This window comes from Pantherophis guttatus, chromosome 4 (assembly GCF_059756535.1).
Source record: "Pantherophis guttatus breed Tessera chromosome 4, ASM5975653v1, whole genome shotgun sequence".
NCBI lineage: Eukaryota > Metazoa > Chordata > Lepidosauria > Squamata > Colubridae > Pantherophis > Pantherophis guttatus.
The window spans coordinates 106553491-106576788 of NC_142066.1; the positions used below are offsets into that span (position 1 = coordinate 106553491).

At 37.8% G+C, this 23298-nt stretch overlaps 1 protein-coding gene across 2 annotated transcripts in view; it reads left to right on the forward strand.

The window, feature by feature from the left end:
• GADL1 (GAD like acidic amino acid decarboxylase 1) overlaps positions 1-18558 on the forward strand; it is a 159670-nt gene extending 141112 nt beyond the window's left edge. For both annotated transcript variants that reach the window (XM_060685809.2, XM_034404095.3), the window contains exon 15: positions 17288-18558. In XM_060685809.2, coding sequence (XP_060541792.1) covers positions 17288-17461 — 174 coding nt within the window. In that variant the 3' untranslated portion in view covers positions 17462-18558. The remainder of the gene's footprint in view (positions 1-17287) is intronic.
• The last annotated feature ends 4740 nt before the right edge of the window (positions 18559-23298 follow it).

Below are 23298 nucleotides of genomic sequence, written 5' to 3' on the forward strand. Positions count from 1 at the left end.
TATAATTCTCCTCATTATAACTAAAATCCTCACCAATTCTCTTTCTCCAATTATTAATGTTGTTTCATTCAATATTAATAATAATATGGTTTCCGATTTCAATTTGACCCTCTTCTTAATCATTTCAAATATTTCATTTTCTATCCTAGACCAAAAAAGTTCAACTCCATTACATTTACACCACATATGAACATATGTCCCAAGTTCCACTTTACATCTCCAACACATTTTATCCACTTTATTATCCATTTGAAAAAGTCTTATTGGGGTCAAATACCACTTCCAAATAACGTTATAGTTCTTTAATCCTTATTGATAATGTCCACATTATTCTGCTAACCCAGTTCATATTCCAATTTTGATTAGAAATTTCAATACCCAGTTCTTTTACCCAATTCTCTTTCATTACCATTTGTGAATTATTATCAAAGTTAATAATTTTATAAATTTTACTAACTAATCCCTTTGGCCCAATTTCATCTTTTATTATTCGAGATGTCAAATTTTCAAATTCCGTTTCCTTTCTACTCTCATCATTCCTTTCTTTACATTTCCTATTCCATTTATTCATTTGAATTCTTTCGAACCAATTAATGTTTAATTTTTCATAAATTTCCTCTTTCCTCATTTCATTTTCTGTAAATTTCAACCATTCACTAATTGTTTCCACTTTCTCTTCTATTATAATCCTCTCTCTGTTACTATTTAATTTCATTGGGCAATTCTCTTTCAGTTTACCTAAATACAATACGTCTGGTATTAATTTTTTTGCTACTCTATCCCAATTTTTAGTCAGACTATTTAACCAATAATTACAAATTTTAACCTTACCTTTAAAATTTTCCAAAAACCATTTGTAACCAAACTTCTTTATTTCCTTCATTTCCAAACTACCCCAAAGTTCAACGTCTCCTTTTAAAATTTTTACTACTGTTCTTATATTAAATGCTCTATAATAGTTTAATAATTTTGGAATTCCTAAACCACCTTGTTTTTGGTTCTGATACCACATTTTCTTAATCAATCTTGATTTTTTATCTCCATTACAAAATTTATCTAATTTTTTTTGATATACTTCAATATCCTTCTCAGTTAAAAAAATCGGAAGCATCTCGAATAAAAAGTTAAATTTATTTATTTTATTTATTTATTTATTTGTTTAAATTTCTATACCGCCCTTCTCCAATGTAGGACTCAGGGCGGTGAACAGCCAAAGTAAAAACAAGACATACATACAAAACATACAAAATCTAAAAACTGTTTAAAATAATTAAATAATTTTGGCCGTAATTAAAACATTCCAATTTAAAATCCATTTAAAATTTGACTCAAGCTAGCCCAGCTAGTTGAAATAAATGGGTTTTCAGGGCCCGACGAAAAATCCGGAGGTCTGTTATTGTACGTAGCTCTGGGGGGAGGTTGTTCCAGAGGGCGGGCGCCGCCACAGAGAAGGCTCTCCCCCTGGGGGTCGCCAGCCGACATTGTCTGGCGGACGGCACCCTGAGGAGGCCCACTCTGTGGGAGCGTACTGGCCGGTGGGAGGCTATTGGTGGCAGAAGGCGGTCTCGTAAGTACCCCGGCCCTAAGCCATGGAGCGCTTTAAAGGTGGTCACCAACACCTTGAAGCGCACCCGGAAGACCACCGGGAGCCAGTGCAGCTCGCGCAGGAGAGGTGTCACGTGGGAGCGTCTCGTCGCCCCCAAAATCCCCCACGCGGCCGCGTTCTGGACCAGCTGGAGCCTCCGGGTGCACCCCAGGGGGAGCCCCATGTAGAGAGCGTTGCAGTAGTCCAGGCGGGAAGTGACGAGTGCCTGAGTGACTGTGCGTAGGGAGTCCCGATCTAGAAAGGGGCGCAACTGGCATATCAGGCGGACCTGATAAAAAGCCCCCCTGGCCACGGCCGCCAAATGATCTTCTAACGACAGCCGTGCGTCCAGGAGGACGCCCAAGTTACGAGCCCTCTCCGTGGGGGCGAGTGATTCGCCCCCAATAGCCAGCGATGGCGTCAGCTGGCTATATCGGGACGCCGGAAGCCACAGCCACTCGGTCTTGGAGGGGTTGAGTTGGAGCCTGTTTCTCCCCATCCAAATTTAGGAAGTAACATCATTTTACATATAGCTACTCTACCAAACCAAGATAACTTTAGTTTTTTATATTTCCCAATTTTCTCTTCAATTTCTTTTATTACTATGTCATAGTTTAGTTTCTTTAAATTTTTAATTTTAAGTGAAAGTATAATACCTAAATATCTTAAATTATCCTTTATCCTAATTCCAAATTGATTTTGTAATTTTTCTTTATTTTCCCTATCAATTCCCATTAATAATTCTGATTTTGCCCAATTTACTTTCAAACCAGTTATATCTTCAAATTCTAAATGTATTTGAACTCTTTTTATATCATTTGTAATATTATTTAAAATGACAAGAGTGTCATCTGCATATAAATTAACTTTGATGCCTTTATAACCTATTAATTCTGAATCCTCTTCAATCAAAGTTGTTAAAATTTCCATTGCTAATAAGAATAGGGTCGGAGACAGGGGACAACCCTGTCTCGTCCCTGCTTCCAAATTTATGTCTTGTGTAAATATACCATTTACCTTCACTCTTGCCGTACCACTCTGATACAATTTAGAAATAATATGAATAAATTTATTACCAAATCCTAATGCAGAAATCATTTCTTTTATAGTATCCCATTGTATAGAATCAAAGGCTTTAAAAATATCCAAGGCAAGAATACCTATCTTGTCACCATTATTTTCAGCAATATCAATAACATTTAATACTTTTCTAACTAAATCACACATATAACGCCCTTTAACAAAACCTACTTGATTGTGGTTTATATATTTATCTACAAAATTATTCAATCTATTTGCTACAATTGCAGTAAATATCTTAGCATCTTGATTAATCAAGGAAATGGGCCGATAGGATTCAATTTTTTCTAAATCTTTACCTGGTTTCGAGATTAAGGATATAATTGTTCTATTCCAGGACATGGGAATATCGCCTCCATGTAATATCTTATTATACAATTTCTGTAGTTTTGGGATCAAAGTTTCTTTAAACTCTTTATAAAATTCTGCTGGTAACCCATCCTTACCTGGAGATTTTCCAAGTTTTAGCTTCTGAATCACATCTTTAATTTCCTCAGAGGTAATATCCTTTTCCATTTTTTCTTTATATTTATTATCAATTTTCTTCTGACCATATTTTTCTAAAAAAAATTTTAATTTACAATTATCAATTTCTTTTTTGAGATATAATTCTTGAAAAAACTTTTTGACAATTTCACATTTCTCTAATTTTTTATAACATCTCTTACCTTTTTCATCTATTAGGACACCTATTTCTCTTTTTTTTAATCTTTCGCCATTCTTGCTAATAATTTTGAATTTTTATTACCATATTCAAAAAATTCTCCATGGCTGTGGCTTAGAGACATTGTCTTCGTCTCTCTGCAGCATATGGAAAATTGAAAGTGGATGAAAATAAAAATAAACAGCATTTTTAAAGTCCGATAATAACTAAATGCATTATTGAAGAGTTCATGATTTAGTTGGATTAAGATCGATGCGGTAAGCCACCCTGAAATGCTTTTAATTGAGGCTTTTTTAAAGTGCTTTCCCTTCGGGGAAATAAAAGTGAGCAGAGGGGGTGATGAAACGGCGAAACGATGATTTAAAGAGGTCTGAAAAACAATAAATTTGAACTTAACTGTGAGCTGGATCCGCAAAAAACGTCCACAGGGCGAAGGGCAGCAAATTAAGTTTTATGGTTATGTTTGAATAAGATAAAAATAAGATATATGAGAGCTGCCTGAAGGTTGGAGTCAATATAAACGTGGAGAACAGGAACCTTTTTTTTTTCTTTTTTTCTTTTTTTGGAATAGCCGAATATTTAATTGGCTTGTTTGTGGGATCGTCTGAAAATTTGAAAGCAATTATCCTTTTTTTTGAAGACGCTGTGAAAATTGTGGACTAAAAGTTAAAAGTTTTAAAGTAATCTAAAGTACTCTTGCTGTTTGAAGTTCGCAGCGGGCAATATGGCGCTGAGGAGTGTAACTGATCTTGATTAATTTGACTACAGGAATTTCACTGTTTGTATTTTACACTGCCTTTGGCGCAAGAAGCAATTGTAAGCAAGCCTTCAATAATTTGGATTTTCAACTTTTTTATATCTGGGACTCCCTAATGCTTTATTTGTCACCTCTGGCTCCTTAAAGTGAAAGTAAAATAAGCCCAAGTCCTTCTGAAAAGACCCTTCTGAGTATTTGTGGTACAGAACTGATAGTTAAAGATTTTCCTCTTCAACAATTCAACATTGTTTGAATCAGATTTTTTAAATACAAGTTGATGACCCATTGATTTTGAATTGTGAATAAGGTTATAGAAATATTCGGTCAAAAAATTATAAGAGTTATTAAGATGGCTCCATCTAAAGATGAATCGGTGCGATCTAAGGTCAAACAGATCTCTCAAGCTAGTATTGACTCAGCTCAAATTGTGTTGGCATTAAACAAATTAAGTGATAAAATTGAAATAATGGATACAGATGTATTTAAATACAAATGTATTTTAAAAAATACATTTAAAAATGGATGAAGAAAAGAAGGAAAGATCCAATCAGCTGGAACAAATTGTTCAAGAAATTAATGTTAATTTTGCTAAATACACAGCAGAAGTAACAGTGATAAAAGATAATGTAGAACAACTACAAGTACAAACAAAAAAAAATTGATAAGCAAATAACTGAATTTTTTTAAAAAAATGAAAAACAGGATAGAAGAATATGTATTCTGGAAGAAGAAATTAAGAAGTCCAACATTGTTATAAGAGGCATAGTGGAAGAAAAAATGGACAATATTAAACAACGTGTTTTGAAATGGCTTAATGAACTCGGATTGGATAAAAATTTTACAACTACAGATTTGATAAGTGTCTATCGAATTGGATTTAGAAGACAACGTGAAATAATAAGAAATGTTTTGGTGAGATTTGCAAGTGTTATGATAAATTACAAGTAATGGCAAAAATTAGAGAAAATGGCGATGCTGTGTTGAAGCTTGAGGGAAAACAGGTCCAAATCTTTCAAGATATCTCAAAAGAGGAAAGGTTGTGGAGATATTATTTGAAGCCAATTACTAAAATATTAAGAGATAGAGGTATTAAGTATAATAGGAGACCACCACAGCGAATGAATTTTTTCTATAAAAATAGAATGCATATATTTACAATAGAAACGGATGTGGTTCATACCTCCATGAGCTTGGCTTTTTGGAAAAAGAGGAAGAACAAAGTGAATTAAGATCACAATTACTCAAAATGGGTGAAATTGAAGTATATACATCAACACCAGAGGAAGAAGGAGGGGTGGTCGGAGGTTTAGGTCCAAAATCAAAGAGGAAAAGAAAACCAACGAAAGATATTTCTCCATCCTTGGCGGAGGTACAGAAGAAAAGTCGAGATGTTACTGGTGAAGGAGTGGAAAGGATGATTACATTGGATTCTGAACATAAAAGAGAAGATGAGCCCGAGTGCGGGGATGAAGAACTTGTAGTTGTTCAATTGAAACCAGAATTATGCCAATGAAGAGACGACCCGGCTGATGGACGGGGTCCCCTCTCCCCCACTCTTGGAAACGAGGCGTGTCTTAATGAAGACAGCGGGAGATGAAGATTTTATGTGGTTGTGTGTTATGTTAGTTTTTGTTTTATGTTGTTTGCATGTTTTACATTATTATTATTATTATTTATTATTTTTTTATGTTATGTGTTGTTTATATATATTTGTCTGGGTTTTGGGTCACAGAAAGGAAAAAGAGGGAATAGTTAAAATTAAAAATATTAATGGGCGTAATTAAGGTAATGACTTGGAATGTCAAAGGTACTGGGAATCAGATTAAGAGAAGACGTTTAGAATTTAAGATTAAAAGAGATTCTCCTGACATACTTTTTCTGCAAGAAACTCATCAGAAATCTGAGGATATAAACAGGATGTATTTAAAAGGGATGCAGGTTTATGAAAAAGCTTTTGGGTCCTCAAAATCTAGAGGTGTTGCAACATTAATATCAAATAGAGTCCAATTTGAAAAAAACAAAGTAATAGCGGATATCGATGGACGATATTTGATAATAACAGGATGTATTAACGAGGAAAATATAACATTAGTTAATTTATATGTACCAAATGTGAATCAAAAAGATTTTTTGAATAAGATTACCGATTTGTTATAAATTGAAAGGGTAGGGAAGGTAATTATTGCTGGTGATTTTAATTTAATTAGAAACCAAATGGATAGTACCAACCCTACCCGCTATAGTGGAATAAGAAAAATGGGGATACTTGATAATTGGATGTTGCAAAATGGTGTAGTAGATGTTTGAAGGGAGATTAAAGGTAATGAAAGAATGTATACTTTTTACTCAAAAGTATTTAATTCATATTCAAGAATTGACTATATTTTTGTATCCAAGAATTTGATGGATAACGTGGATAATATGGATGTTGGAATATTTAAAGACTCTGACCACGCAGAATTGTTACTAGAATTAGATATGTTTCTGGAGAAAAAAGAAAATTGTTGGAGATATGATGAAAAATTGTACAAAAACGAGGAAGATAAGAATCGCATTCTTAAGAAATGGGAAGAAAATTGGGATTGGAATGATAATGGGGAAGTTAATTATGGAATAGTTTGGGACACAATGAAAGCAATTTTTAGATGAGAAAGCATTAAATTATCAAGTAGAAAGTATAAGAATTATAAAGTAAAAATAGAGGAAAAGAAGAAATTGATAAAAGAACTGGAAAATAGATTTCTAGTGACTAAGGATAGGAAATTATGGGAGGAACTTATAAAATTGAAAAATAAACAAATAGCAGAAGATACAGAAATAGTTAAAAAAAATTTAAGCTATTTAAAATGAGAGGGATTTTTAAAACCTTTTTTAGATGACATGCTACTATTTAATTTCTCTCTGAAGGTTGGAAAATCACTCAGCAAACGGTGAAAAAAACCTTTTTAACTGAACATTGCTTTAACCCCATACTGCACAGATGACACTTGAGCCAACAAAATTGTGCTTATTATTTTTCTTTTCTATTTTTTAAAAAAATATAGACTGATATTAAATTGATTGTGTTGTTTGTTTTTTGGTTTGTTCTAAGGGATTGGAATATCTTTTACCACAACAATATATATTACTGCTGATGATTACATATAAAATTCTATCCACTTGCAGTCTGCCTTAGATTGTTCTTTTTTATTTCTACAATCCTCCTTTAAGCTCAAACACTGATTTGAAGAGCCAACATATTGAAATATATAAAGCAGGATTTGTCAACATTGAAAATTTTAAGATGCATGGATTTCAGTTCCTAGAATACTCCAGCCATCATTCTGACCATCACCAATAAAAGAGAATATTTGCAGTTCAAGGTTGAAATGAGGAGCTTCGTTTTCTTGCAGACATTCCATTACTAGCATTATCAGTGCTAGTAAAGAATGGGGTTTGCTCTCAGTTTATATTCTAGTGATTTACCCTGGCAGTGTTGATGGGAATGGTCTTGGACAGCTGTTTACTATTGGCTTGTTTGGCAGTTCCTTGATTGGGATATTATTTACTTCCTGATTGTTAGTCTGATTTTGGGGTTAATCTATGCTCATTTGGGTATTGATTGCTAGTGGGGAGATATTCTGGTCACTTTTGCACAGTATAGTAGTGGCCAGAATTGTGGAAACCTTTTGGGGAAAGTGTATTTTCTAAAACTAGCTAATAATACCACTTTCTTTTTAGTAGTACCATAAAATTATATACAGTATCAATGGAAAGATAATTTAATCAAGAATGTAATGCAATAACTTTTATGAAGGATTTGCTATTAGAATAGCAGTTACAGTATAAAGAAGAAAAGTAAAACATGTAGGAAAAATGAGATATACAAAAATTATCACCATAGAAAAAATGAGATAAATAAAAATTACCACTATGTCAGTTAATACTTAATTGGATAACCTTTAGCATGAATTACGGCTTTACAACATCTTCCATGATGTTGGCCGAGGAGGTTGTAGGAAAAAAAATGCCTTTAAAAGCCTCTGGTCCCAGCTATGTTGCCTGATTGTCAGAGGCTTCTAAAAGCATTTTTTTCTGCAACCTCTTCGGCCGAAGAGGTTGTAGGAAAAAAATGCCTTTAAAAGCCTCTGGCGATCCCAGCTGAGTTGCCTGATCATCAGAGGCTTTTAAAAGCATTTTTTTCTGCAACCTCTCAAGGTTGTAGAAAAAATGCTTTTAATTTTTTTTTTAAAAAGTTGGCCCCGCCCACCCAGTCACATTAACCCCCCCCACCAAGCCACACCCACAAAATAAGCCACGCCCACAGAACTGGTAGTAAAAAAAATTAGAACCCACCCTGGCTACATCAACAATGAAATTGTGACTTTACTCTTTTGGACTTGATGGTAGTCACAGAAAGACTTCTGGAAGTTGTTTTGAAGTTTTGAACAATAGAATAATTGTACAAGATGCATAAATGTAATAGTGAGCCAAACAAAAAGGCTTATTTTGCCACTAAACAGAGCATAAACTAAATACTGCTAAAAAAACTGATTACTAAATAATCCACAGAATTCATATTAGAGTTTTCATATCAACCTAAGCTGAAAAAAGACCAGCCATTGTAGCCATCTGTGACTATAGTAGCAACATTTTATCTAAGAGCTAATTATGTGCCTGATGCTTTACAGATGATGCAGCCTCTTTAAAATAGGAGAAGCACTAGGGCTGTGCAATTGAAATTGAAAACTCTGTTACTTTGAGTCAAAAGTCATTTTTAACCAACATTACTGTAAGTGTTTTTACACTGTTCCCAGTTGTTCAAACCATTCTGGAACATTTTATTTCAAAAGGCTCTGTTATGAGTTCAGAACAGGTGCTTTAAGCTTGTAATGGACTATTGGAATAGTATTGGAACATTTTCTGTAACTCGACTTTGGAACCAAATATTGTGAATTCCAAATGGACTATATTGAGCTTGAAACATTTTGAATTTGAAATGCTTTCACAACTCTAATAAACACCAAGAATTAAACTACTCATTATTGTTTATTAACATTTGTTAACCCACCCAGTCAGTGGGTTCACCCCTCATCCTCAGATAACCTCCCTATTAACTTCATATGTTTTGAAAACATGAGAAATTCATCTCAATTCTGACTGTTGATGCTGAAGAATACCACATTGATCCCCTCAGCAGGTATTTTATCATAGCAGGAAAGCCTCCTTAGTAAACTTTGTTCTTTTGGACCTTAAGCATCTGTCTCTAGACATTAAAGGGTTTGATTCTATTTAAATATGTGTTTATTGCTCTGTTCAATATATAATCCACAATATGTAACCCAAGTAGTCTAAACAAAATTGCCTCAAAACTTTTACTGCAAAATATCTCATCAAGAAAAAAAAAAGCACCAGTGTCATCTGTATCAAATTGCAATAGAATCACAATATGGATGCATGGAACAACATCATCATGCACAATAATGCCATCATTAAACATTTGTTTCTTGATATCCGACAGAAATAATTATATAATTAAATCATACATGTTCTCGTTCTCGCCTACCACCACTTCCCACAGATGCCCATGAAAGGCACTTGATGAGGAATCTGGGATACTGTATATAAAGTTAAAAGGTAAAGGTTCCCCTCGCACATATGTGCTAGTCATTCCCAACTCTAGGAGGCAGTGCTCATCTTCATTTCAAAGCCAAAGAGCCAGTGCTGTCCGAAGACATCTCCGTGGTCATGTGGCCAGCAATTAGGGAAAGGAATGCTATTACCTTCCCACCGAAGGTGGTCCCTATTTTTCTACTTGCATTTTTTACGTGCTTTCGAACTGCTAGATTGGCAGAAGCCGGGACAAGTAGCGGGAGCTCACCCCATTACGTGGCACTAGGGATTCGAACCCCTGAACTGCCGATCTTTCAATCAACAAGCTCAGCATCTTAGCCACTGAGCCACTGCACCCCTCTCATATTCTATATAATGCCTACTAAATCAAAGCTATTGTCTAGGAAACTATGATTGTAAATTCCTAATGAGACCACACACATACCTTTCCTAAATAGCATTGTCTGGGCAAATGTAGACATCAATTTCTTCCTTTAGTAATATCCAATAGTTCTGAAAAAGTGAAAGCAATTAATTGCAATTTGACAACCACATTTATCCTTCCATTTTGTTGTAGGATACAGTACAAGGGAAATTCTGCTTGCAGGCATGGACAGCAGTAATTTATTAGTGATTTAAGAATGTGGGCCCAGAACAAATTCTAGACAAAAGAAAAACATGTTTGTATTTTTACTGTCTGTCTTGGCAAAAGGACCAAAGCTGTGCTTGGGAATGGCAACATTTGATATTGCATTTGTTCTAGTCAGGGTGACAGCTAACAAATGAGCCAAGTTTGGTTTTAATTAGTGTAGAAGAAGAAGGCCTATATATTCTTCTGCGATCAGCTTTGCAAAATAAGTATAAAGGCAAAATATCCATGGTATTTTACTTATCATGATTTTTTAAAGCAGATAAATAAAGGCCACCAATTTGAAATCAGAAAATAATGCCTTTGGCAGTCATTATCAATTGTGATGATAGAAGCCAAGCTTTGGTGTAATATTAACCTTCATTTCTTCTTGTTTTAATCTTCTCTGGTATATGAACTACTGAATAGATCTTCTATTCATTTGAAATTTGGGACTTTTGTTTTCAATTTTTAAAGTGGCATACTGGCCTACATAACAATATTTATTAAGTGAAGATTATTTAGTGGTTTAATGAAAGTCCCAGGAATAGCAAAGATAGATGAATCGTCCAAATTGTTCATTGTAGAGTATATATTTAAATTAATTAATTAAACAGCTTGGGAACCTGCCAATATTTTCTCAGAATTGGGTAAGATACTGGTACTTACCAGTAGTCCATTTCAGATGTTTGTGAACTTTTAAAAATAATCTTAATACTAATGTTGTTCGCAATAGAAAGTTTTGTAAAATTAGTTTTTTTTTTAATGTGGTCACATTTTATTATAAAATATTTGAAATCCTATTTTTGTCAGTGGAAAGCTGAGCAATTCAAATAGGCCAATGGCATTTGCAGAAATAAGAGGTAGTGTAATTAGAATTTTTTCCCCCCCAAGTAGATTATTTTTTTCTCAAGTTTTGCAACCAGCCACACATTTTTCAAATTAACATAAATTAATAATCTGCGCATATCATCTTGAAATATATCCAAGAAGCTCTGTGGAATTGAATAGGTCTTTCTCTGGGATAAAGACTACACTCTGAGAATTTTATGAATTTTCACTGTCTTGGAACAGCAGCATTCCTCATAATCTTTCTTCTTTTGCTTGCATTATTGCCTGAATTAGAAATTTATTTATATAATTAAAATATTTATATAGGCACCCATCTTACATTGAATGTAAGATCTCCCAATAAAACAACATAATATGTTAAAAACCCACCACCAAAGTTAAGCTTTCACATGTAAAATTCCTCATTAAATCCTCTTATCCACCACAGCCTATCCCAGTACTTGAAGGGAAAACCAGGTCTTAACTGCTTTTTGGACAATAAGGAGGATAGAGGCCTGCTGAACTTCAAGGGGAAGGGCATTTTATAGAGTAAGACTGCCATGAACTGGCAGCGGACTGATTTGGAGCTACCTGATTGGTGACTCTCCTGAAGGCCTTCTGTCACGAGTGTTTCCAGGATTGCTGTGGCTACTTGCCTACTCACAAACAGTATGGTTTCAATCAAGCCATCTCCTGTTTGTAATTACCTGCAAGCCTTCCCCGCCCTAGTTAATTGCAGGTTAACTCCCCATATAAGCAAGGACCTTTTCGCTTGCTACTTGGGCCTAGACTCCGGTTTAGACCTAAATGCACAGCTCCTGCAGGAAGCTATGTGCAAATGCCGCAGATGGGAGAAGAATGCAGATAAGGACTCCAGACGCCATTGCAGAGAAACTCCCACGGATGCTGTTTGAACTGTTTTTACTTCAGGTGACTTTTAGCTGTGAAGTTTGTGCTGCCCCCACTTTGATTGCCTTGATGATGTATCGATGCCGAAGCTGCTTACCTTCATGCTAGCTTTATTCTCTTGTGAACTGTTTCGGTATTGTGGAGAGGAATCTAGGGAGATAGCCTTGCTTCACATACCCAGATAAGACTTTGTTTTTTAATGTGCTTTCTTAAAGACATAGTGCTTTTTAAATGTTTTAAAGTAAATTATATTTTTACACAAGACGCCTCTGTCAGAATTATTTCAGTCTCAGTGGGTTTGCTCATGAGCTGGTTCACGGTCCGGGGTACCCCTCAACCCCATTTCATAACACCTTCTGAAGACCTTGGGACTTGGGGGGGGGGTTAGAAGATCTTGTGGAGACTGGAGGGGTTGGGAAGAGCTAGGCTGTGATTGGCCTATCGCCCCGGTCCGTCTCCCCCCTCCCCCCTTCCCCCTTTTCCCACCACGGCCCGGTTGTGGGCATTGGTTGGGATCATTATCATCCGGACTGGATTCTTTCCGCATTTGGACTCATTGCCCCTTAAAATAACTACAGCTGACCCCCACCTCCGGCTATACCATCAGTACTATTGTCATCTGTACTACCTTGCTGTCAGGAGATGTTTAAACCTGGGCATGGGCACTGAGGGAGTCACTTTGTTGCAGCTGTCACCGAAGAAGATCTGCTCTTACCAGCCACCGTGAGAGGGTGGCTTGGTCACTGCTGTCCCGGGGCAGTGGCCTGAGACTCCTCTCCACTGTAGTGAGAGGACAGTGGAGTCCGGTTGACCCACTTTCTCTCCTGGACCTTTCTAATCAGCATCATTGAATCCTTGGACTTGTTCATCTTCCCCAGACAGACTATAGGGTGTATTCACCGGCTGAGCTCTTCGCGCTGCGAGACTCCCCCCTCTCACAGGCCTGGCCCTCCATGTTATTGAGGGCCTATCTTGATGACGGATTTTGGAATCCCGAGAGATGGCATGCAGCGAAGAGGGGGTTGACGGTTTTTTTATTTAAATTTTTAATGAGAATTTTAAGGGGACCCGGGGGGAAGGGAGGGGGTTGTAAAAGTGGACCTGGGGGGGGATCCAGATAGCTACTAAGCGGGGCGATAGGTTGATTGGTTGCAGCAGAGGGGTCGGGAAAGGAAATTTATCCGGGGAACAGAGGGGCAACAGGAAGGGCAATGAAATTGAAATAATGAGTGGGAGGGGCAGGTACGACAGGCGCAGGGGGCCATATCATGTGTCGGGGGTGCACACACGCTGTTTATGAGCAATTGCGCAACCCGACCCCCAATGCGCACCTCGTGGCCTGGGTTGTGCAGAGTCACAGGCCCAGGGTCCACGGCTGATGTTGTGTAATGCCAGGTCAGTTGTTAATAAAGCCCCCCTCATTTGTGATCTTGTTTTGGAGGGGGTGGGGACCTGGCAGGTATTACCTGGTTGGGCCAAGAGGGGGGGTCCCCCTCGTCGAAATGTGCCCACCAGGTTTGCGTGCATTTCATCAGCCAAGGGCCCAGGGGAAGGGTGGGGGAGTGGCGGTGATTATTAGGGAAAGTCTTTGTCCGAGGGAGACTACTGTTCCTCAGATAGCCGGATGTAAGTCCCTTTTTGTGAAGTGGGGCCGTGGGGTGCAGATGGGTTTGCTGACTACGTACCTGGCTCCCTGCCACGTGGCAGCGACCCTGCCCGAGCTACTCGACGTCATTGCCGGGGTGGCGGTTGATACCCCCTGACTTATTGTCATGGGGGATTTCAACTGTCCATCCACGGGTGAGGCATCAGAGGTGGCTCGGGAGTTCATGGCTTCCATGACGGCCATGGACCTGACCCAGTTAGTTCAAGGCCCCACTCACATAGGGGGACACACTCTGGACTTGATTTTTGTCTCTGGTCAGTGGTTGAATGATCTTGGTAGAGGGGACCTAGACATTAAACCCTTGTCATGGACAGATCATTCGCTCCTTCACATGGACTTTCCTACCGCTTCCCCTCGCCGTAGGGAGACGGAACTGACCAGATGGTTCCGTCCCAGGCGCCTGATGGATCCCGAAAGGTTCCTGACGGAGCTTGGGCCATTTCCTGAGACTCTGACACACGACTCAACTGAAGAGCTGGTGGCCGCCTGGGAGAGTGCGGCCGCTGGAGCTTTGGATCGCGTCGTGCCTTTGCGGCTTCTGACCTGATGCCAATCTCAATTGGCTCCTCGGTTCTCTGAGGAGCTGAGAGTATCTAGAGGGAAACAGGGAGCCAATGAAACATTTGCAATAGAGGTATTACATAGGTAAACATAAGGGCCATCACTGTCCATGCCCCCCATTCTGGACCAGTCTCATATAAAGCTCATTGCAGTAGTCCAAATAGGAACTGATTAAGATGTGGGTGACCATGACAAAGGCTTCCTATTCCAGAAAAGGGCACAAATGGCATGCCAGACAAATCTGGGGAAAGCTCCCCCTCCTCCCAACTATGGCTGTTGCTTGAGTAAAAACCATCAGAGTCCCCAAAATCAGCACAGTTCAGGAGAATGCCACCCCATCTAGAGTCAGAGAGGAAATATCACCTGGGTTTTCGTGCTTCAAAACACAGAGTGATTCTGTCTTGCCATGAGTTGAGTTTCTTCCCATCCAGAGCCTTGGAACTTACAGGCCCTCAAACAGCATTCATGATGTTGGCCTTCCAAAAAGCAGTGAAGACCTGGCTTTTCCTGCAGGCCTGGGGCCATTGATCTCGCTCTTGCGATCCGGCGAGATCCGGCCATGAATGGTGTGAATGAGTTTTAATGTTTTTAATTTTTAAATGTTTTTTATAATGATTTTAAATGCATTGTGAGCCGCCCTGAGTCTTCGGAGAGGGGCGGCATACAAATTGAATTAATAAATAAATAATAATAAATAAATGATTCAACTGAACAATTCTAAATGCACATCCCGTTTGATGATATGCTTGTGTTCTCCTGAGTTTTACAGTTAATATGCATTCAACCTAAAAAGAAATCTAAATAAATATTACGTTTACTGTAGAGATAAATAGAAATAGGCAGAGACAAATGGAAATTATAGATACCCTTTTTAAAGCAATTGCCTTATACATTAATGGAGTGGTATTAAACATATGGTTTAACTGGAAAATAATTGTGAATGTCTAATAGTCATATAAAATTAATATTTAAGTTTTATTAAGTGAAATGATTCTTGCAAATGTTGCAAGAGACATATAACTGTTAAGTCAAATTGGGCAGCATCCTACTTCTACCAGAGATCATAAAGCAGAATGCCGCTGGCTTTTTCAGGCCTAGAAAATGAGTCAGCAGTGTATTTGTTCTTTGCAAAGAAGCCCACCCAGAGCATGTTGAAAAGATCTGGCAAGTATTTATTTTCTAAATGCCTACTTGCCATGGTTTTCAGCAGAGGCTGAGAAGAGTTTGATTTTGCTTCTCTTGGGTGACTTTATTCCTGTAATTTTAATGGAGCTGCACTGCTGGCCTTTATGAACCTTATGGTTTCCCCACATACAATGAATTCTATCCTATAGTTAGGAAAGATTATATCGTATTGTAAATATGTCCTGGAATGTGCACACTATTTGTAGACTAAAATAAATTTCTGAACAAGGGTGTGGGAATATAGCTTAGCAGGAGGAACATAGACTGAACATGGTATCTAATTCTGAATAAACTTGTTACCTGTTGTTAGAAGATTACATGTATTCCCTGATTTACATCCACAATAGGAACTAGAAAATTCATTGTTAAGTAGTGTGGTTGTTAAGTGAGGCATCATATGACTCAGGGGTGGGTTCTAAAATTTTTTACTACTGGTTCTGTGTGTGTGGCTTATTTTGTGGGCGTGGCTTGATGGTCATGTAACAATTATTTAGGATTTAGCAGAGATACTGGTCTACTAGGCTTTTAACTGCTTGCAGAGCTGTACCGGTCTACTCATTTGTTTTTGGAGGCACCGGTCTACCAATTTATTTTTGCAGGCATCGGTCTACTCATTTATTTTTGCAGGCACCGGTCTACTCATTTGTTTTTGGAGGCACCGGTCTACCACCGGTGATCAGCTGATCAGCTGTAGGGTGGCCTTTGAAGCCCCAAGGCAAGAGTTTAAACAGTTTTTTTTCCTTCTAGCCGATCAGCTGGGACTCAGGAGGCAGCAATAGATTGGGGGTGGGGTCAAGTAAAAGATAAGAATAATGCAGGGAGGGGGGTGGGGAGCAGAACCGGTTCGGTGATGTCATATCATCACCGCTACCGGCTCAGGGGAACCGGGCCGAACCGGGAGGAACCCACCACAGTTGTAAGTGAAAGAATTCCTGTATGTTTGTAAAATGAAAGATGCCAGAGAGCAAAGAGTTCATGTTCGACCTGTCCAATATTTTTATCCAGCCTTTCAAACAAACCATAGCTCTTAGCCATGATGCTGGAGAGGCACTATGCATATGTCACAATTATCATTTTTTTTCTCTGTTACTCTCTACATTAACTGATTGGGGGATTTCTTAATATTATTCTGTTTACTTTTTATTTTAATTACAAAAAAAGCAGCACAACAGAAAATGTATTACTTTTTGTAGAATTATTCTTTCAAAATAACAAAGTCTCAACCAAATAAATGAACTGGGGTAAGTTTGATAACATAAAGCTGTTTGTATTAATAATTGTGCGCTAAGAGTATTGAAAGATGTGTGTTGATTTCTCTCCATAAGGTTACACCATTCTATGCTTTTTCAGTATTGCTACTTTTGAACTACTTTGATATACTTTCCTCTTTTTTATATCAAATATCCTATTTTTTTTATTGGAGGACTTAGAATAAATAGGAAATATACTATGAAATGCAATTGGAATTAGGCTGCTTTGGTCTTTGGCCAGATTCAGTATTGCTTTCCTTATCTATTTAATTAGATAGTGTTGGGTATAGAAAGTTTTTGTTGCATAACACAGTTTATATATGGATGGGAAATCAATTGACTGGTCAGTCAACAAGTTGGGTTTTCATGTGAAGTGTGGAATGGAATTTTTCAGTGGAATACCGCACATAGATTAACTTTTTTTAAAGCTACTTTAGCCCTAATGAATCTTAATATAACTCGCATAGAACCACAAAAATGGTTGCTTCCCCTCTTCTTTCTTTATTTGTGATTCTTATCCCATATGCTATTTCTTTGATAACTATTATTTTGAATGCATATTTCAATTCTATATTTCAGGTTGCACCCATCATTAAAGAAAGAATGATGAAAAAGGGTAGCATGATGCTGGGTTATCAACCTCATCGTGGAAAAGTTAATTTCTTCCGCCAGGTCATCATCAGCCCCCAGGTGATCCGTGAAGACATGGACTTCCTACTTGATGAGATTGATTCGCTTGGGCAAGACTTGTAGCTGATGCCCTCCAACAATAGGAAAAGCTTATGTGTGTAGAGTTTATAGATTAAATAAATTAATGATATAATATTATTAGAATTTATGATCCATATAAAAAAGCTCAGAGGTTTGTAGACTTTTTATACCCAGTATATGTTTAAAATTTAAATTATAAAGGGAATGTTAGAATGATGGGGTGATATATAAATCACAACCCTTTAGAAAAATAAAATGTTATATGAACAATAGGATGTGTCAACTTCACATTTCCTGAATACATTCATGTTTTTGAATAAAGATTCAAATAGATCCATACTGTATATTGTAAAATATCACCTATCTTTGAACAATTAATTTCATGTAGCAGCCTTTTCCATTGTTAAGTTGGGATTACCACCTCTCTTATTCCAAGCAGTATGGATAAAAGTTGGGATGGCTGGGAATTATCCTCCATCTGGAGAACATGGGTGAGGTAAACTGATTTATAATGTCTGAATCATGTTTTCAATGCTAAAATATCAGCAGCATTTTAAAAGCGTATTTGAGTTTTAAAAAATTTTGTGCATATGTTCACATATAGATTTTAGATTTTAAATGTAGTATAGCTATTTAAAGTAAGGTTTTTGGCATTGATTCAGCATCACTTATGTGATAGTATAAAAACCATCAGCATTCACCTGTCTAACAATAAACTTGTTAAAGAATATACTAAAAGCAATATAATTATGCAAACATTTGAAATATGCTGTAATTTTCAAATACAGACATAAGTTAAATGATGTTGTGAAGATGGAAAGGCCTATAATATTTCCCATTATTTATTTGTGTATTGCATTACATATTAACAAAACTGATCTTATTTTTTTATTGATTCATATAGGGATTCTACTATATTTGCTAATTTAAATGTTGACATTACATTTGAAGCATGATATAATATTTAATTTAGTGAAGCCCTGTGTTGTTTATTTCTGCTTTTATGTTTACAAAAATCTCTAGATCAAACACTGTAAGAGATATTCCTTGTAGCAGCATATTTCAGTTTAGCAAGTAAACAATTCCTGTATTTTTAGATGATTGATATAAAGGCTTTATAATAAATACTTTATCAAAAAGTCCCTGATTATTCCTTCTTCTACATCACCACCAACAAAAGCTATAAACTATTACAACCACAAGGCATTACCATAGCACACAAACCAACTAAAGCTGTTGAAAATAATATAATATTATAATATAATGTAATGTAATAATATTATAATATAATATAATATAATATAATATAATATAATATAATATAATATAAATATAATATAAACCATGTTTTCCTGAAAATAAGCTCTACCCCAAAAATAAGCCCTACCCCAAAAATAAGCCCTAATGAAGATTGTCATCAGTCGCGTGTGGCTAGCAGAGGAGTCAGAAGCATGCAGGGGCAGATGGTGTCTGGCAGCAGCCATGGGCAAGTAGAGAGATGGGACAGAGTGGGCAGGCATGACAGATGTGTAAATCACCCAAGGGCAGAAAATAAAACACTGCCAAAAAAAAAAAAAGTAACTAAAGGGAGAGTGTTGTACCTTACTTCTGGGTATACTGATTTAGAAGCCCACATAAATTAAAGGTCTGAGTTGAAGCTATAACCCCCCCGCCTTACAGGCCGAGGAGGGGGTGATGAAACTAGCGCACAAAACTTATCCTCCCCATCCTCCAGGCCAGGAACAGCCAACAACCACCCGCCCAACCACATGTCCCCACAAACATGGGCAGCAATCCTGGTGCTTAGAACGGCAGCTCCTTCTCTTCTCCAGTCACCTCATGGAGGCTCAGCCCCTTCCTTCCCTGCCAGCATGACTTCAGTGGGCAGGCCTTGGCCCCAAGGGTTGCTTGGGTGAGGAAGGGAGTGCATGGTGGGACTCTAGCAGTGGGATCGGCAATGTGGGTAAAGTGTCATCCTGAGCTCAGGCCTGTGGATTGGCTGAGCCAGTGAGGGCTGGGAACTGTCTCTCATTTTGTCTCTCCGAGTACGTGGAGATGTTTCCGGGACACTCTCGCCACCCCTGGCCCTGCCCATGACACCAAGCAACCGCCCTGCCAAGGGCCCCTCTCTTCCACAGTTCACATTGTGGCTCTGGAGCAAAAGGGAACCATGGTTTGCACTTCACCAGGCCTGGAGTTCAGGTCTTGCTCAGGCTGCTGTTACAAGGCAGAAGGCTGTCCAACACATCGGAATCACCAGCTCTCCCCTCCTCCCATGCCTCTGCCTGCTGCCAGTGCCGCCACACATCAGAATCTGCCTCCATTAAAAGTGGCATAAAAGGTGGTTGGCATGAAACTCTGGATATCTGTCTAAGTATATCTTCCACCAGTTGGAATCTTCCTTTTTATTTACTTTGTCTTTTACTGTTTTGGGTGTTGAGGGAAAAAGAAAGTTTTGGTCCTTGCTCTTCTGGCAACCTCAACCAATTGGAATGGCTGGCTTAAATAATAGTAACTTGAGCTAAAATAATTAGTGGCAGTGAGAAAAAACATTTAAAGTATAATTCTAAACCAATTTGATTTTAACACATATATAGTTGAGCTCTTTAAGTTCATCTGATAAAGATATTTATAAAAGTTGTTTTGCATCCAAGTTTAAATAGTGTTATATCATCCGCAAGCTTGTTTTTTAATACATGTGACTGAGTGGGTGTGGCCAACTTGATGTCACTCACGTCAAGGGGCACTTAGCCTCACCTGGCTTCTCGTGACCATGGGGATGCTGCAACAGTCGTAAGCATGGAAAACAGTCATAAGTCACTTTTTTCAGTGCCATTGTAACATTGAATGATTACTAAATGAACTGTTGTAAATCAAGGATTACCTGTACAAAAATACAAAAAGCTTCTTTGCTTGCAAGAAGCTGCCCTAAATACCAGTCATTAGATTAGAAATGAGGGAATACACACTGAAGATCAATGAGTCACAGCTGTAATGGAAAGCTAAGCCATTCTGTCTGAATACCTTCCTTTTCCTCAGCAATACCTGCAACCCAGATAAGGATTAGGCTAGAAATACAGGCACACTATAATCTTTCCTTCCTGCGTTCCTTGCAGGATTAGCCCTGTAAAGTGGGAAAAGATTTCTTCCAACAACCAGTTCTCCAAACTGTTCAGAAAATTAACATATGGTTCAGGAGAACCGGTGCGAACTGGCAGAAGCCCACCACTGTTTCATATTGAGAAAATGGTGTCAACTATAGCAATTTAATTATATAGCTAGGGGAGGAGGGCAGATGAAGTTGTGGCGAAGAGACGTAGATGAGCGGCACTCCGCAAAGTCCCATCTATTTCTCCCGCTTGGAGAAGCCCTGCGGAGCCAAGTCACTCTGGAGGAGGTGACGAAAAAAGAGGGGATGCTTTGAAAGTCATGAGAAGAGCCCAGTCTCCTCGTTTGACCCAAAGAAAACTCTTTTATCTGGTGGAAGAGAGAACAGCCATTATGGCTGAACCGAAGCCATGACAGTTGAAACGGAAGAGAAGAAGGGAAAGATCTTGCAACAGTGTATACAACGTGGGTGAGAAATCTCTAATTTTTGCTGTGAAATTTTTCCTAAAACACCCCATAAGGAGAGTGGGACTCAACTGAAGTGGTGGTAGGGCCCTTCCAGAACCCCAAAGAAAAGCGGCGACTAAAAACTGGGAGCGAATATCCTGGAAAAGAAAGAATGAACAGAAAATGTTAAAAACCTGAAAGACAAGAGATAGACTGGATTGGCTAGTTTTTCAGCAAACTAAACTGTTTTAAAATATTGTACTATACCTTCGTTGTCATATTGAAGTGAGGGATTTTGGAAAAGTGATTAAACAAGAAAAGAAAAGAAAATAGCATCGGGGCCATATTTGCAGCTGAACCAGTGAAAAAAGACTAAGAGCGACATCTGCTGGCTGGGGGAACCCCAGGGATGGGTTCTAAAAATTTTTACTACTGGTTCTGTGGGCATGGCTTATTTTGTGGGCATGGCTTGATGGTCATGTGACAATTATTTAGGATTTAGTAGAGGTACTGGTCTGCCAGGCTTTTAACTGCTTGCAGAGCTGTACTGATCTATCCATTTATTTTTGCAGGCACTGATCTACTCATGTATTTTTGCAGGCACTGGTCTACCCATTTATTTTTGCAGGGACCAGTCTACTCATTTGTTTTCTTTTAACACTGATCAGCTGTAGGGCGGCCCTTTAAAACCCCGCGGCAAGAGTTTAAACAGTTTTTTTCCCTCTAGCTATCAGCTGGGACTCAGGAGGCAGCAATAGATTGGGGGTGGGGCCAAATAAAAGGTAAGAATAACGCAGGGGGTGGGTGGGTGGGGCGGGGAGGCAGAACCGATTCGGTGATGTCATATCGTCACCGCTACCAGCTTGGTGGAATCAGGAGGAACCCACCACTAGGGAACACATTACAAAAATTAGTAAGTGATAACTGAAGATTTGTTATGTCTAAAAGAGAAGCTGAAGACATCTGTAATTGATTATACTTGCTGTTTAGAGACAGACTGTGAGAACATTTAACCTTGAGGATTACAAATTTACAAATCTGGTGAACAGTATGTGAGTGTGAAACAGTTTGGATTTGCTTTGAAACTAAGAAGAGACAGCTAATGGACTATTCAACAGATTGATCTGTGAACTGCTAGAATATTGGCTTTTTTTTCTTGGTATGATAGATAATTAAGAACAAGATGGAAGGAAAGAAAAGTGGAGAGAGGAAGGGAGAGAGGGGAGTGGGATGGGATGGAGGAGAGGAGAGGAGGAGAGAAAGGCCAAGGGAAGAGGAGAAGAAAGGAGACAGAGGGGAAAGGAGGGAAGTTGATGGGAGGAGAGGAATAGGAGAAAGGGAAGGAGAGGGAAGGGGAACGGGAAGGAAAGGAAAATGGAAGGGAGGAGAGGAGAAGGAAAGAGGGAAGTGGAGGGGGAAGGGAAGGAAGGAGAAAGGGAAAGATGGAATGAGATGGACTGTTATGTTGAAAATGTGATGTATTATAAAGGAAAACGTATAATAAAAACATTTTTTAAAAATAATAATTATATAGCTAGACAACCGTCTTTCTTAGGGAGGACAATTTTCCAGATTTCAGCATGCACCAATTTCCCATATATCACTAGATCTAAGAGCCCAGATTATGAAACAATCGTGAAATAATTAATTGTGGCTGATTTGGCATTATATTTTTTTAAAATACTGATTAAATTAACTTATTTTCTGGTTGGACAAAATTCATTGGACTAACTAAACAATTCATACAACATGGAAAGGAAGAACGGAAAACGTTCTTTGTATTTTCTTTTTCCTTGTTTATTTAATTGCTGTATTATTTTACTTTTGCTTTGTTTAAACATTTTTATTTCTTATGGTTGTGAGCCGCCTAGAAGAGCCCCATGGTGATGTAAGTGGAAAATAAATTTAATAATAATATACTTACCAGGCTTAGCATAGTTATCTGAATGCATCAGCTAAGTCTTCATCTAATATGTGAGTCTGCTATGGGAATACTATCAGCATTATAAATTTAATATTTAATATTGTATTAAATATTTAATATAATATTACATTTAAATTTAATATTATAGTTTATAAATTATAGATTATTTTTACCTATCCATAATTTCTTATTTTTTACCCCACTGTGTGACTGCAATGGGTTATGTGTGAAAAAGAATACAGAAACAGGAGGCCTACAGAAGATTGCTTTTGTATAGCCTCATAATTGAGTTTGTCTCAATTATGGAGTTTGGAAGGAATAGTAAACCCTCAGAAAATAGTAGGATTGACATGATAATTAACTGCTTGAGAAGTTACTGGAGCATTTGGGGCTGAAAAGC